At 53.9% G+C, this 15190-nt stretch overlaps 7 protein-coding genes and 1 non-coding gene across 8 annotated transcripts; 5 read left to right on the top strand and 3 right to left on the bottom strand.

Annotated features, from left to right (window-relative positions):
* Positions 1-292: 292 nt before the first annotated feature.
* Positions 293-2319, bottom strand: QC762_000900 (uncharacterized protein). Its single transcript, XM_062882876.1, has 4 exons — positions 1741-2319; positions 1642-1673; positions 704-1545; positions 293-636 (listed from the first exon to the last, which is right to left on the bottom strand). Exons 1-4 carry the CDS (start codon positions 1908-1910, stop codon positions 550-552), a joined length of 1131 nt encoding a protein of 376 aa, XP_062746587.1. The 5' UTR covers positions 1911-2319; the 3' UTR covers positions 293-549.
* Positions 2320-2782: 463 nt separating this feature from the next.
* Positions 2783-4947, top strand: cip2 (carbohydrate-binding module 1; the record flags this gene model as incomplete). The annotated part of the gene is made up of 2 exons (XM_062883218.1): positions 2783-3110; positions 3452-4947. Exons 1-2 carry the CDS (start codon positions 3053-3055, stop codon positions 4945-4947), a joined length of 1554 nt encoding a protein of 517 aa, XP_062746588.1. The 5' UTR covers positions 2783-3052.
* On the bottom strand, positions 4015-5119 carry QC762_0029880 (uncharacterized protein; the record flags this gene model as incomplete). The annotated part of the gene is given in 4 exon segments (XM_062883219.1): positions 4015-4431; positions 4437-4571; positions 4576-4938; positions 5051-5119. Coding segments are annotated over 4 exon segments (984 nt in total).
* A 176-nt stretch (positions 5120-5295) lies between these two features.
* On the top strand, positions 5296-6468 carry QC762_000920 (uncharacterized protein; the record flags this gene model as incomplete). The annotated part of the gene is made up of 1 exon (XM_062882878.1): positions 5296-6468. One exon carries the CDS (start codon positions 5296-5298, stop codon positions 6466-6468), a length of 1173 nt encoding a protein of 390 aa, XP_062746590.1.
* A 669-nt stretch (positions 6469-7137) lies between these two features.
* QC762_000930 (uncharacterized protein) lies at positions 7138-10031 on the bottom strand (the record flags this gene model as incomplete). Its single annotated transcript, XM_062882881.1, has 2 exons — positions 7605-10031; positions 7138-7545 (listed from the first exon to the last, which is right to left on the bottom strand). Exons 1-2 carry the CDS (start codon positions 9333-9335, stop codon positions 7138-7140), a joined length of 2139 nt encoding a protein of 712 aa, XP_062746591.1. The 5' UTR covers positions 9336-10031.
* QC762_000940 (uncharacterized protein) lies at positions 9638-12814 on the top strand. The gene is made up of 3 exons (XM_062882882.1): positions 9638-11013; positions 11083-12360; positions 12426-12814. The coding sequence occupies exons 1-3, from the start codon at positions 10342-10344 to the stop codon at positions 12549-12551; spliced, it is 2076 nt and encodes a 691-aa protein (XP_062746592.1). The 5' UTR covers positions 9638-10341; the 3' UTR covers positions 12552-12814.
* Positions 12815-13022: 208 nt separating this feature from the next.
* Positions 13023-13109, top strand: QC762_0029920. The gene has a single exon. It is a non-coding gene; the product is annotated as a tRNA-Arg (tRNA).
* Positions 13110-13308: 199 nt separating this feature from the next.
* On the top strand, positions 13309-14649 carry QC762_000950 (uncharacterized protein; the record flags this gene model as incomplete). Its single annotated transcript, XM_062882887.1, has 2 exons — positions 13309-13535; positions 13605-14649. The coding sequence occupies exons 1-2, from the start codon at positions 13525-13527 to the stop codon at positions 14647-14649; spliced, it is 1056 nt and encodes a 351-aa protein (XP_062746593.1). The 5' UTR covers positions 13309-13524.
* Between the last annotated feature and the right edge of the window lie 541 nt (positions 14650-15190).

Here is a 15190-nt window from a genome sequence, read left to right on the forward strand (position 1 = left end):
TACAATGTGTCGCTGCTAAAGTGCATCGTGCAGTCGCTTAAAGCATTAGAGTGTGTGCCGCTTTAAGAACGACATGCATGAGAACAAATATGCCCAGAAGGCTTATAATAATAGCGAAGCAATTCGTGTTTCAGTATTGGGGAGACACACCGGCGGCACACATCCGGTGCTGGCTGATGAAAACTCGGGAGATGGCAATGTGTCTACCTAAACTCGAAAAGGCCTTGTTGGGACATTACATCTTCTCGGGGGTTCTCTTCATGTCGATTAGCAGAAGTTGCACGGGTGACGCTTTCAGGGGTAAAAGGGGCTAATTGTTTTGGAAAGGAGTCTGTGCCCTCGCGAACCAAGATATCGACCATTCCGGGTTGAGTGTCATATTCCCTTGAATGCATACTCGTACACTGTAGATTGAATAGGTACTTATATGGCTTGCAATTTTTAGGTACCTTAGCTATCAATCAAGTGCAAGTCTCAAAAGGTGGATTCCACTCAATAGCACTTGTATCCTGAGTCTCTGCTGTTTGCGCAGCTATGCCGTTATCCATGCTAGCCTTTGCTCCCATGGCCCACATGGCTGTCAACAAAATCGAGTACGGGTTGAACGTACGTTTCCCAGCCGTTGATGTTGCGATTCTGCCATAATTACGTTAATATTGTTACCATGGACGACGGCGCGATACATGCAGGACGGAATACCCACAATATACTTGAGATCATAGACATGTGGCTCCCCTTCTTCGTAACACTCCAGCACAGGAACCCCTCTGCTCTTCAACAGCTCTGCCATCCGGTAACTCTGATCAATGTGCACGGCCTCATCCCCGCTCCCATGCATAAACGCTGTCGGCGGGTATGTTCGTTTTTGATCCTTCATGAACACCCTGTACGGAGACATGTCTTCCAGAAATGCGACAAAGTCCTCTTGAGTTTTGAACTTCTCTCGATGCATCACTCCTTTTCTCAGTCCCTCCATGTCAGAGTTCAATGATCTTCTCATGTGCAGCTCGGCCTGCAGTCTGATGCGTCGGTTGTACTTGAAATCAGTGGCCCAGTACTGTTGTATTTGTTGTTCCGTGAGAACCTCTTGCTCGTTCCAGGCTAGTGCATCTGTCAACAGATTCTCTGGGTTTCTATCCTCGAGGAAAGCGTCGAGCTCGGCGTCAGTGAACTCTCCTTTCCATGGTGCGGGGTTGTCAGGCTTCCACGGTTCGAATTGAACGCTGTCACAAAAATGCGGGATGGACAGAAAGTCCACCAAGCCATAGACGTCAACCACTGCTTTGGGAGGAGGAGATAGATGGGCGGCCATCAGCGTGACCAGGTGGCCGCCGGCAGATTCACCGACAAGAACGTATCGGTCCACATCGACTTTGTCCTCGCCGAGAAGAGAAGGAAGATTTGACCGAAGCCAAGAAACAGACTCCAGGCAGTCGGACAACTGGTCATCGATTCTGGCTTGCGGGGCTAATCGGTAGTTGTGGGAGACCAAGTGGTAACCTCTGGCTCGAAATCCAGGACTGAGCCAGGGCAGAGGGGCGAAGTCTTGCTTTCCATGTCAGAATAGTAAGAACCAAGATGGAAACGTCGGAGTTGACGGGGTTGAAGGGATATGTAGGAAGGTAGATACAAATCACATACGAGCACCGCCCAACCAACCGCCTCCGTGAGTCCTGACCGAAAGACAATGTTAGCAAGACCATCTACATCTCTTCCCAAATGCAAAGATTGACTTATTACCATATTACAAACGGAGCAGGCTCCCCAACAGGTGGATCTGCTGGCCATACCCTTACAGACAACTTGACATCATTCTCAGACACGAATGTGTGATCAGTGAAGCCAGGAGGCGCGCCAGGAGGTGCGCCAAGGGGCAGGTTGAGATCAACAGGGGTGGCAGTCGACGCCATTTTTAACCAGAGCTACGCGCAAGTATGGTGTGCAAGGTGCAAGTCGGCGGCAGCTTGGGCGTTGAACGTGACGGGAAACAAGATGAAAACCGAAATGAGGGGTTAGATGGTTCGAGTGAGGGGTGGCGGTGACATTGATGGGCTCATACCCGAGAATGGACACAGTGACCCACTTGCCGTCTTGCTGCTGTCATCGGGTACCTAGATAGGTAGATACCTCATTTTATTCAAAGGAGGGTTTCCTGCGTAACATATAAAAATCACTCTTTGGCCGGTGTTGTATCTCGGTGGGCGTTCTCATCCGTCGACTTCTGGTCTTGACCTGACGTGGTGTTTTCATTCCACCGAACACTACCCTTTGAAAGATCAGGCACAGACCGGTCTCTCCCATGCAATGTAGGTACCCAGCCCTTGAGCGGTACGTTATATTCCGAGGGCCATAGCTTCTGGACTTCTTCTTAGACTCTTCCAACCAAGCCTCCAAGAACCGTAGTACTACGCACTCCACGCGTTCTATATGCATACGCAGATTCACCCATCTAAAACACGTGGACAGGCAACGATCTTGCCCTCGCAGTGAAGAATTTTCCACCTGTCAACGCCGTGGACCGAAATGGGCAAGAATTCGGAGGCTTTCCGGACCTGGAACAGGAAGTCCAGCGAGCCTTGGCAAGCCCTCGATGTGACAGTTCGGGTTGCAAAAAGGACCCGGTAGTTGGATTCCGGCTAAATACCCATGTGGCTCGGGCGCTAAAGATACTACGAGACTGGCCTTTCCACTGGCATGTTGCTGGAGACCCATCGCCTGATGTAGTCTTTCCTTGTCCAGAACGAACAACGACAGAACCAAGCCCCATCGTCCTCAGAGCCTTGACTGAAGTCGCGAACAAGAGAGTCTACAGAGATGTCACGGCGTAGGTCGAGATCCCTGAGATGAAGAACAGAGCCAGTGATAGTCAGAACCTGGAGATATCAACATCTGAAGAGACCTAACAGGCTTGACGCCATCTGCATATCAACACCAACCGCTTACCGGGTTTGCCCTCATTAAAAGACAATCAACAAAGATTGCACAAGTCTTTATCGATCACAGGTTCCTGGGATTATGACGATTGACGGCACGTGTAACTCAGCCATAGTCCATGATGGCTCTTGGCCTGGCTACCAGGGAACACTACCCCATAGGGGAGTCCATTTCAAGTAAGCTGGACCCCATTCCAACCGGCCTGATTCAGGCTAATAGTCTAAAAGGAACATTCCATGAGGCTTACCGTCCATATGCCTTTCTAAATGCAACCGCCTTGGCGTGCTAACGGACTCGCAAGCATGGCGACTAGCCTCACGAACGCCACCAAGAGTGTGCTCGATGGATGGGTACGGGGTGTTCTCCGCCGAGAACCAAACTTATGTCTGGAGACATGGAGAAGCATGTGACTTGGCAACGAGGTTCGAGCTGCCATTCCTTGGTTCCTGACATCAAGTAACAAGAATATAAAGAGGCAATGACCTGCGTTCAACTCATGCTACCCGGTTGTTGACAGCGGACAAGGAGAAGGGAAAATCGATCACACTTTCCGAACTTTTGTCTTTCACCATGGTCTCGCAGACAGTTGTTTCCTCCCTCCTGGTCGTCCTCGGCGCCGCCGGCGTCAGGGCCCAGCAACGCCAGAGTCTCTGGGGACAGTGCGGTGGTTCCGGCTGGAGCGGCCCTACACTCTGTGTTGACGGCGCGTGGTGCAACCCCCAAAACCAATGGTATCACCAATGCATTCCAGGCAGCGGTCCTACCACGGCTCAGCCTCAGGTGCCTACCACCACTGCCAGACCAACAACAACGCTCATCACATCTGTTGTTTCCACCACCTCCCCGTCGGGTCCCGTGGTGACGAATCCTCCCGTGAACCCCGGTACTTGCCCAAACACACCGTCGGGCCTAGGAACGCCAGTGGCCAACCAGCTCAACGACCCCTTCACCTTCCACAACGGAAACAAGGTCACCAGCAAGGCGGACTGGGCCTGCCGCCAGAGGGAAATCTCTGAGCTTCTCCAGCGCTATGAGCTTGGAACTCTCCCCCCCAAGCCCAGCAGCGTGACGGCCTCCTTTTCAGGAAGCACGCTTTCCATCTCGGTCTCTGAGGGCGGCAAGTCCATTTCCTTCACCGTCTCCATCAACAACCGTCCTTCCGGGGCGGGTCCGCACCCGGCCATTATCAACTTTGGCACCTTTGGCGCGTCGCTCCCTGTCCCTGCTGGCGTGGCCACCATCAACTTCAATAACGACGACATTGCCCAGCAGCAGGGCGGCTCTTCCCGCGGCCGTGGCAAGTTCTACGACCTGTACGGGTCCAGCCACTCGGCCGGTGCGCTCACCGCATGGGCCTGGGGTGTCTCCCGCATTGTCGACGCGCTCGAGCTCACCCAGGCTCAGACTGGCATTGACCCTACCCGCCTCGGTGTCACCGGCTGCTCGCGCAACGGAAAGGGTGCTATTGTGGCCGGTGCCCTCGAGCCCAGAATCGCCCTCACCTTGCCCCAGGAATCAGGCGCTGGCGGCTCGGGCTGCTGGAGAATTGCCACATGGCAGAAGAACAACGGGCAGAATGTCCAGGATTCCACCCAGATCGTCCAGGAGAACGTCTGGTTCTCGCCCAACTTCAACAGCTACGTCAACAACGTTAACCAACTTCCTTTTGATCATCACTTGCTCGCTGGTCTGATTGCCCCCCGCGCCCTCTACGTCATGGAGAACGTGGATATGGAGTGGCTTGGTAAGATCTCGACCTACGGCTGCATGGGAATTGCCCGGAAGCAGTGGGAGGCTCTCGGTGTGCTGGACAACTTTGGCTACTCTCAGGTCGGCGGCAACAGCCACTGCAGCTTCCCGTCCAGTCAGCAAGGCAGCGAGCTCAATGCCTTCATTGACAAGTTCTTGCTCAAGAGGAGCGGAGGCAACACCAACATCTTCAGAAGCACTCAGACTCACTCGAGCTTCAATCTCAACAACTGGAGCCCGTGGGCTGTTCCCTCTCTGCACTAGATGTGAAAGGGTGGAAGACAGGGCAAGAAAGACATGTGAAAAGAGTAGTTCTTGTATATAGTTAGTTACCCAGTCTCGACAAGATGTCTGATAATGAACATACCTCACGATTGTGTTTCATGATGACCATGTTGTGTTTTTCTTGAGTGGTGGATGACAGAATGCCGCACATGATGGCTGCCCCACTCTCGGAAGGCTGACGGGCACATGGCAGTTGGCCGCCGGCAACTTCCGCCAAGCAAAACAATCACGAGATCGGCGACTGCGACTTCATCCAAACATGCTTTCCTCTGGACTTGCTCGGTGCCTGAACGCACACAAAACCTGGTATCAAGAAAAGCCTTGACAATGAACAGCCTGCGGTCGTCATCCCTGCCAGGGGCCAGGCTACGACACAACCCCATCCACAGCCTATCCCTCCGCTACCTTCTTATTGTGCCCATCCTATTGGCCATAGCAACCGCCGTTGTCCTCTTCCAACACTCGGATACCAACATCTATATGCTCTACTCACAATGCCATGCCCGTTCCCGCATCCCGTGGCTCAGTCATATTCCTCTGCTCGGAACTCCATCCTGCTTTCTTGTCTCCTTCTTTGGTGAAGCCGCGGCTTCTCTCCGCAGCTCGGTCATTCTCTCCGTCATCTTTTCCTTCCTCGCCGGCCTCCTTACTGTGTCGACTGTCGAGGCAGCCAGGATATGCAATGCCCCTTCGATCTTGATCGCCTACCCAACTGGCTTGTGGCTCATCTTCGACCTCATCGGTGGCGCCTTTGTTTGGGAGCTCATCATCATCCCGGCCTTCTTCCATCGCAGCCGCGCAATCATCACGTCCCGTCGCCAGGACCTTCCTACTTCTGACGTTCCCTCATCCGATCCGACATTTAGTGAAGCCATGCGCCACCTGACCAAGACCTCCGAGACCATTGCCATCCCCTTTGCCGTGGCCTTTGGCTTTATTGCGCCATCCATTCTGATGCTGGCCCACACAAGCCCGGTGACGGTTCTCATCTGGCTGTTGTTCCCGCTTTGGACAACGTTTCTTAGACAGTCGGCCCGCAAGCTCACCACACTGTCTCTGGTCAAGTTGAACGAGTCTTGGCAGGAAACTCTGCACCTCGAATCCAGCACTTTGGGTATGGTACGAGTCTACCTTCTTCCCATCCTGTGCTCGGTCGCCTCCCACATATTTTTGCTGTGGACCCTGTCCCAGCCAGACGATAGGAAAGAAATGACGCGGTCGACGCTAAAGTTCATTACCATCGACACTTTTTTTGTCGGGTTGACGGTCCTGTACTGGATCTTGGTTGAGGCCGGGTGGAGGGTGGCCGCTATGATGGTGTTCACCTCGGTAGTACTTGGCCCTGGCGCGGGTGTTTGCCTGGGATGGGTCTATCGGGAAGCGACACTCAATCTTGCAGGCGCTTCTGGGAGCGGAGTGACGGTTGTGGCGGTTGGTGCCGGCCCCGGGAGGAGAGAAGAAGGGAGTGAGCCAGGTGAAGGGACACCCCTCCTTCGTTAAGAACGAAGGATTTGTACATGTTTTGTAGAACCCATTGGCAAAGATATTCCAATTCCTTTTATACGTAGAGCCAAATTTGGTACATGCGTGTGCAGTTGTCGATTTGCCATTTGTTGGCTCATACTGAGCACAGACAGGGACTTGTTTGCGAGGAGAGGCGCCATTGCGGTGTGTGTACGGAGCGTGGAGAACTCACCCAGGCTCCTGGGCAGCTTTGTCTAGAGGTCTAAGAATCGAACAACATCTGGGTGGTGTACAAATCAAAGCACGACAGTGTAGGTAGGTAGAGCAACGGTAATTAGATGTAGAAGACTTCGGCAAGACAACCGGGCAAGAGGGTGATCAAATCAAGCCCGTTCTCATATTAACAATGCTTCCACAGGGCCCCTCACGGTCAAGGGCCAATATCCCCACAAGACCGTCGAAAGCATGAATGTTAAACTCTGGGAGGCGAGAAATATTGCTGCACGACTTGATGGCCTGCACCAGCATCAATTACCTAAAAGAGACTGCAGAGGCGTGGTAGAATGCAGTTGACCTGACCCCCACGATGCGGAGAATGGCGACATCAGCCCCCAGAATGGCGTAAACATGGCTCACCCAATAAAAGTAAAAACGAGCCATCTGGCAAAACCACACACTGTCACATTATCTATAAAGTCTTCAGACTCACATGTTCGACCCTGTAAACTGCTGGTTGGGCCATCCAGTAGGGAATGTGGACCAGTCCATGCCGTACAGCTCCGGCCCAAAAGTGAAACCGCTCAACACCTCCTCAAACGCATTACTCCCCGTTGTCACGCCGCTCGCGTGTGAAGGTGCCACAGGCGCCGGTATTGGTGGTTCTGTGACGGCAAGGCTTGGCAAGGCTATTGATGGAGCCGATGTAGCTGGTACAGATGGCTGGAACGTGTACAAGGCTGCTGGATCCGGTGTGAGCTGTGCGTGGCCAGCAAGCCTGGTGTCGATGGCAGATTTGATGACAGGCGCAGGGTCACTGGAGTTACGAGTCGGTGAATCGGGCGCGCCTTCAGGGAGCTTTAAACCGTGGGTGATTATCCGTTCGATATCCGCTTGCTGGTGCCATGTCAGTCATCTGACGCCTCAGTCATGGTGATTAGAGTTCAAACACTTACAATACTCGCAGCGGCCGGCCCAGTGGTAGATTGCTGGGCGGCCCTTAAGCAAACAGCAGAGAGCTCTTGAACTCGTTCTAGGGTAAATGCCAAGTCACCTGTACCGGTTTGAAGCCCATGATACAGAGCCCTCGTGCATTGATAAGCGCAGCCCGGCAGATCCAAGTCAGTGACAGGGACGCTGCTGCCCAGGGTCAGGAGCTGCGCAAACATGTCAGCCATGGCCCTTGCGTGATTATAGCAACCCTGACGGCTGCGGGCAACAAGATTAGGATCCAGCTGCTGGAGCATCGGCCGAGGGAGCGCCTCGCGCAGTCCTTCCAGAAAGAGGCGGTACAGATCGAGATGGCACTGTCGCCACCAAACGTGTGTCATGACAAAAATACCCAGCCTTGGTGAATAGGTTCGCAGACGCAGGTTCCCCTCGGACCATTTGAACGACGGCGGCAATCGTTCCTCGAAGCCTTCCAGCTCGGCCAACAGCTCGGCGCATCGCAATGGGAGAGTGGTCAGATCCTGTTGAGACCACGATGAGGCGGCCTGAGAGGTACACTGCAATATCCTTGCACGCATCCACTGGATACGCACATGAAGGGCCATAAATCCGAGAGCATCCGGCATTGGCGCGGTTCCAATGCCGGGCTCTGGTGGTGGCGGCCTCAGGGACTCAGTGGCTTCTGGAAGGTCAAACTCGAAGTTCCTTTCGTTGCAGGGCAGGTGAACGTGGATTTGGCGCTCGGCATCGGGCCACAAAGCAACATCACGCTGCCCTGCGGAGATGGACGAATCGATCATGTACAGAGACCACATAAGTCGACGACGAGACTCTCGCGCCAAAAAACAGAGCTCTGGGTTTTCGTAGTTGAGTCGAAGAGCCGTGGCAAAGCGGCTGGCGAGTGCATGCAGCATAAAAGCACCCGAAAACCTCCTCGAGAAGATGCGATGCTCAACGGCAATCACCAGCGCCTGCAGACGGACAATCGATGGCTTCTCCAATCCCGCCAAGCACAGTGACACGGCCTCTTCCATACACTGGCTTCCATACTCGCCCATACCCGGACCCAGGTCAGTCAGCAAAGCGGTGATGGCAATGAGAGCAAGCACAAGAGACCTGTCGAGGGACCCGGCGTGGTAACGCTCCATCAGCGATGCCCGATGCAAGAAGGAGAACTTGGGGATATGGTGTACATGACGAAAGAAGGCGTCAAAAGCGCGCAGCACGAGGTCCTCCTCGGGTTCGGCTCGCGTAGCAGACGCCGGCGCAGGGCTTGCAGTACCGCTCGCAAAAGCGCTGCGTCCCGAGTGGCCGTCATCATAGGATGGTGAGTCTGGCGGATGGGCCGTCGCAGGTGGTGCGGATGTTGCTGAGGCTGCTGATGCTGTGGCAGGGCTGGCCAGGGGAAGTGAGCGCTTTCCAGGGAGATAGACACAATGGAGGCCTTGAGCGGTGCACCGGTCACAGCTCGGAGTCGAACCACTGCAGCGAGCCTTCTTCTCATGGCAGTTCTGGCAGGCGCGGCGAACTCGGCGGCGAGGTATCGCGATGCGAGACACGGCGGCATCGGTCTGGACCACCTCCACGCCCGTGTGTTCGTCATAGGAACAACCAAAACCAAGTCGCTCGCAGTTGGTACAGGTTCCCTTCCGACCATCACATCGGACCTTGCGGGCACGGCATGTTATGCACGTGTGTGCGGTGCGCTTTTGCTGTGTCCGGGGTGAGGCGCTCATTGGCAGCAGCAGCTTCGGTGTCTAAGCCAAGCAGCATCAGGGCAGTCCGTGATGGTGGATGACGGCGACCGGGAGGATGACTGGCCCCGCAGTCTATCTCAAATGAATTGGCCTCGGTGGGCGGTTTGCGTTTGGCTGAGCGGGAAGATAATAATAAGCCAGGTCTCCAAATCACCCCAGGCATTTCGTGCTTGTTCTCTCGTGCGTTGTGTGTTTTTGAACTGTCCCTGGCAGCGACACCTCTTGATCCGAAGCCGAACCGCTAACCAAATCACCCACCGGTTGTTCCCGGCCGTTGGAGGGGAGGCGGCCAGGGCGCTCTGGTGTGGGTGCCGAGCCCTGCCAGCCGCCGGTCGGCCCGTCTGTATATCCTGGATGGGCGTAGACTCCGGAGTGAGATGATCCGGCAGTTGGCTCCGGTCTTCCATTGCATCCCGTCCCGGCACGCCGGTCTTCAGTCTTGAAAAATATATCTGAGCTTACCATCAACAAGCTTGCTTCATGGTCGATGGCATGGACACCCAGCACATGTTGGAAGTGAGGTAAGGTATCTTAGGTATGATCAAGTGAAGTATCCGGGATTCGGAGAGAGACTTGCGGGGCACTGTTCCTACACCCCACTGCGCACACCATTCGCATCCAATCTGCTGGACGCCGGGATTGGAGCCATCGTGATCGAAGGAAGCTCTGCAGATATCTGGACAATACAGAATTAAATGAAGGCTGGCTGATGCCTAAGCCGTTGTGGGACTGCTGGGCCAGCTGCCTGCTTAGTGTCCCGTGATCTCGCGCTCTTCCCCTGGCAGGGGCCACTGTTGCCTGCTCGACACGTCGCGCCTGCCAATAAAACAAGCAGCCACGAGAGAAGGTTGATCGAGTATAATTGCATTCAAACTCAAGACCTGATTTCAGCTTCCTTCAGGCTCTTGTGAATTGTGTGGCATCTCTGCTTGTTCATTCGTTAATTACCCTTCACCATCTACATACCTTTCTCCCTCCCGTCAGAATGCCGCCAAAACGTGCCAAGAAGGCTGCCGCTGCCGCAGCAGAACCTCCTCTCGATGGCTGCAAGATTGCCCTGAGCGGCACCTTTGCGGGCATGACCCAATCGGCTGTCAAGGCCAAGGCAGAGGCTGTGGGTGCCACTGTCAGCACCGCTGTCACCGAAGACACGACACACCTCGTGGCCACCGAGGCCGACTTCAACAAGCCCTCAGCCAAAGTCACCAAAGCACAGACCCTAGGCATTCCCATTGTCAGCTTTGAGTGGCTGTCTCTCTCTGAACAAAAGAACAGGAAACAGGCTGAAGACGACTTCACGTTGGGCGGCACTGCTTCTACGAAGACCAGCACATCGCGGAAGAGAGCTGCGGTTGACAGCACCCCCGACACGGAAACTGTTGCACCACCGGCCAAGAAAAGCAAGGACGGTAATGCCAAGGTTGAAAATGGAGATGTCAAAGTCGAAGATGCTCCCCCAGAGCAGAAAAAGGCCAAGCAAGAGAAGGCACTTGGTGAGGGTCAGGTTTTGAAACGAAAAGACACTCGGATTCCAATCGATGATGGCTGTCCCTTTACGAGTTCGGTCGTGTACATTGATGCTGACGGCGTTATCTACGATGCCTCGTTGAACCAAACCAACGCCTCCAACAACAACAACAAGTTCTACCGCATTCAGGTCAGTTTTTCCAGAACACGTTTCCAGACGAGAGAGGAAGCCAGTTGCTGACAAGGAATGGCGATCTAGCTTTTGGTGGATCCTCAAGGAGTGTACAGGACATGGACTCGCTGGGGCCGTGTTGGTGATCACGGCCAAACCCAGGTTCCTGCCACAGGTTCGCTCGCAGAGGCCATCAAGCAGTTCGAAAAGAAATTCAAAGACAAATCGGGCATCGCTTGGGCCAACCGGGGCGACAACCCAAAGCCCGGTAAGTACGCTTTTGTGGAGAGGAACTACGAGGACGATTCCGACGATGAAGATGCGGCAGAAGATGAGTCCAAGGACAAAACCCGAGCCGGCGACTGGACGCCGCCAAAGTGCAGTCTAGACCCTGCGGTGCAGCATCTTCTGGAACTCATCTTCAACCAGCAGTACTTTGCCAACACAATGTCGGACCTCAACTACGACGCAAACAAGCTCCCGCTCGGCAAGCTCAGCAAGGCCACCATCACGCGCGGTTTCCAGTCACTAAAAGACCTGTCAGAGCTCCTCGACGACAACACACTGGCGCAGTCTAAGTACTCCATGACGTACGGAAATGCCGTAGAACAGCTGTCCAACACGTTCTACTCGCTCATCCCGCACAATTTTGGTCGCAACCGTCCACCCGTCATTCACACTCAGCAAATGGTCAAGAAGGAAATAGAACTTCTGGAAAGCCTGAGCGACATGAAGAATGCGGCCGAGATCATGAAGCTGGACAAGGTGGGCAACTACGATGTCCACCCCCTCGACAAGCAGTACGAGGGTCTGAAGATGAAGGAGATGACCGTCCTTGATCCCGCCACTCAAGAGTTTGCAGAGCTCAACAACTATCTGGTCAACACACGTGGGCACACCCACAATCACAGTTACCAAGTCGAAAACATCTTCCGCATCGAGCGTCAAGGCGAGAAGGATCGATTCGACGCCAGTGCGTTTGGCAAGCTCAACCAAAACAGGCGCCTGCTGTGGCACGGTTCTCGCGCAACCAACTTTGGTGGTATTCTCAGCCAAGGTCTTCGTATTGCTCCTCCAGAAGCACCTGTGAACGGCTACATGTTCGACAAGGGCATCTATCTTGCCGACATGGCCTCCAAGTCTGCAAACTACTGCTGCTCGTATCAGTCTGGCAATACTGCTCTTCTTTTGCTGTGCGAGGCTGAACTGGGTGACCCCATGCAGGAGCTGCTGCACTCTTCTTACAACGCCGCCAGTGAGGCCAAGCAGAAGGGCATGATTTCCACATGGGGCAAGGGAACAAACGGTCCACTGGCATGGAAAGATGCTAGCTGCGTGGAACCTTCTCTGAAGGGTGTTATGATGGTGAGTATCGGTGAACAACAGAGCGGGCCGTCAAGTCTATTAGCTAACCATTATCAATTCCACAGCCCGACACGACCACAAAGATGCCAGGGAAAACCGGCGTGGCAGGAGCCAGCTTGCTGTATAACGAATACATTGCCTACGACGTGTCACAAGTCCGCCTCCGTTACCTCTTCCGGGTTAAGATGTAGAAGTGTGCGCGTCTTAGGGACAATGAGCGATGGTGGGAGTATGGAGTTGGTGGCTATCTTGGCTTCATTTTGGGGACCGCAGCAGCGTCAATGTGTACAAGGTAAGGCGGGGGCGAAACGGTTTCGGTGAGCGGTAGAGCTAGGGATACATTTGCTAATATTGCGCCATGTGCTAATCAAATCAAACATGAACTAGTGAGTCGCAGGAGTACTGTGCTCTCACCTGTCGTGCGTGTTCCATCTGCAAGCATTGCCCTCAGTCCCAAAGTTCATGAATGATGCATGTTGTGAAGACGTCAGCGTGGTGGTTCGCATACTAAGTCTAGCTGCCAGGTTTACTTGATTTGTACCGTAATCAAACGTCCATAATGTAATCATTCTTTTAGTAGTTGGTTGACGCTTAGGAGGCTTCATCGTAGTAGGTTTCATAAGAAGTAAGTTCGATGGTAGTTTTTCACCAAGTACCATCAGGGTCCGCTGGCGTAATGGCAGCGCGTCTGACTACGATTTTCTAATCAATATATCAGGAGGTTCCAGGTTCGACCCCTGGGCGGATCGTTTTAAGTCCTCATCAGCTCTATGAAATCTCATTCAAGTTAATGATTATCTTTTTCCCCCCCGCCAGGCTAGCCCTGCCACTGCTGGTGGGCCTCCTTGGTCTCCTTCCCAGTCAAAGCTTACTAGGTTTAACCAACCAACACTTATCTTTAAAAGAAAACCTCTGTAGAATTTGTTTGGCGGCCCCAAGCTTGCACTCCCGAAACAAATTCCGCTTGCTACATTACCTATCGAGTAAAATGTACATCGCTGACGAGAATTGGCAGGCTCCTCCCCAATTCAGCCGAGCGATGTTGCTCCGGCTCCTGTAGCACTGGGATTCGATGGATTCAGCCGGCTCAAATGATAACGACTTTCACTTGGCTCATGACCCTCTCTCGTTAAAATAACTCGCACCAAAACAGGCATAATCATCATGGCTTGCCCGTAAGTTATGAATACAGTTCATGCGCCCTGACTCTACAATGTCCAGTAGCTAACCATTGGAATCTCTAGCACCCACATCCTCGTTACAGGCGCCACCGGCTTCATCGGCGCGCATGTTGTGGACACGCTGCTTTCCCGTGGCTTTAGGGTCAGGGGAACTACTCGGTCCAAAGCCAAAGGCGAGGCCATGTTGGCAGCTCGTCCTCGAGCCACCCAGGCATCTCGTCTTGACTGTGTCGTCATTGACGACTTTTTAGGGCCAGAGCTGGACCTTTCTTCAGCGTTGAAAGGTGGCATTGATGCCATCGTTCATGTGGCCTCCCCTTTCACATACGACACTCAAAATAACGAGGCAGAGCTGATACTACCTGCCATCAACGGTGTCAAGGCTGTCTTGTCTGCGGCCGCGGAAGCACAAACGGTGAAACGCGTGGTGATCACATCAAGCTTCGCTGCAGTACTTGATGTTGAGAGGGCGCGGAAGGCGTCTCAGTACTTTACCTACACGGCGGACGACTGGAACTCCCTTACGTACGATGCAGCGGCCGATCCAAAGACAAGCGCGGTGGTGGCATATCGAGGGAGCAAGAAGTTTGCCGAACTGGCGGCGTGGGAATTTGTGAATAATTTCGAGTGTCGTGGGGGTGGGTTGAGTTTTGACTTGGTCACCCTGTGTCCCCCCATGACGTTTGGGCCTGTGGTTCATCCCGTGGTTGGCGGGCCTTTGGGGCTAAATGATAGCAACAGCCAGCTGTGGAAGGTTGCGATTGCGAGCCAGCAAGGAAATGAGCTTCCTGTCGCGAGAGTCCCATTCTGGGTTGATGTAAGGGATCTGGCGCAGGCGCACGTCGAAGCACTCCTTCGGCCAGAAGCAGGGGGCAAACGGTACCTGGTTGCTTCCCAGGAGAGATTCACGTATGAAATGGCAGCCGAGATCATCGAGCACGAGTTTCCCAATTTTGTGAGACCAGAGGGAGCGCCAGTGGTGGAGAGGCAGGTGGTCGACGAGAGCCACGGTATTGATGGCGAAACAGCGGCGAGGGAGCTGGGCATTTCATATCGCGCTTTTCGAGAGACAGTGGTGGACTTGATGAGGCAAGTTGGTGCAATGTAGGCAGGAGCAAACCACCCGCTGGCAATGCGACCCCTGTTCAGTACCCCACATCACGGGAATGGACATGACCTCATCGATCCCAGAGCACATGAAACCCGCAACCAAATCGTATTTTCTGGCTGCATCGCTGCGGCATCGCTGATCACCCGTGATACAGATGGACTTTTTCATGTCCACTTAGTGTACAATAACCCACCTCTCTGTCTTCTTAACACCACCGCCATCCGAAGTGAGCAGCTGGCAGTACACCGCGCTGCTGAACTGATCGACACCGGCCATGACGCCTACAGTGCTACCGCTACGTCGGGCCCTCGAGATTCCACACTATTCATTGGACACGGTGCCGGCAGCTGGTATTTTAGCCAGGCGGAGCCACCTGGTCGGAAGCTCTGTGTTGTTGTGCAACTGATCTTGCTCGCGTCGTTTCATGCCACCCTACCTTTGTCCACCAAGTTTGCCGCAGGCCATTGTCCCCTCAACGCGTCATTCACTCTGCTTCACATCTCGACCCGGCTATCTGCCCATACCACTGGCACTGCTC

The sequence above is a fragment of the Podospora pseudocomata genome (assembly GCF_035222375.1).
Source record: "Podospora pseudocomata strain CBS 415.72m chromosome 2 map unlocalized CBS415.72m_2, whole genome shotgun sequence".
Taxonomy (NCBI): Eukaryota; Fungi; Ascomycota; class Sordariomycetes; order Sordariales; family Podosporaceae; genus Podospora; species Podospora pseudocomata.

What these genes read in the sequence shown, in the direction of transcription:
- QC762_000900 (XM_062882876.1), bottom strand. Translation starts at nt 1,910, where the DNA reads ATGGCGTCGACTGCCACCCCTGTTGATCTCAACCTGCCCCTTGGCGCA. An exon ending in CCTGCTCCGTTTGTAATATG is followed by an intron (nt 1,674 to 1,740) that starts GTAATAAGTCAA and finishes TCTTTCGGTCAG; the next exon opens with GACTCACGGAGGCGGTTGGT. An exon ending in TCTATGATCTCAAGTATATT is followed by an intron (nt 637 to 703) that starts GTGGGTATTCCG and finishes TAATTATGGCAG; the next exon opens with AATCGCAACATCAACGGCTG.
- QC762_000940 (XM_062882882.1), top strand. Translation starts at nt 10,342, where the DNA reads ATGCCGCCAAAACGTGCCAAGAAGGCTGCCGCTGCCGCAGCAGAACCT. An exon ending in ACAAGTTCTACCGCATTCAG is followed by an intron (nt 11,014 to 11,082) that starts GTCAGTTTTTCC and finishes ATGGCGATCTAG; the next exon opens with CTTTTGGTGGATCCTCAAGG. An exon ending in CTCTGAAGGGTGTTATGATG is followed by an intron (nt 12,361 to 12,425) that starts GTGAGTATCGGT and finishes TCAATTCCACAG; the next exon opens with CCCGACACGACCACAAAGAT.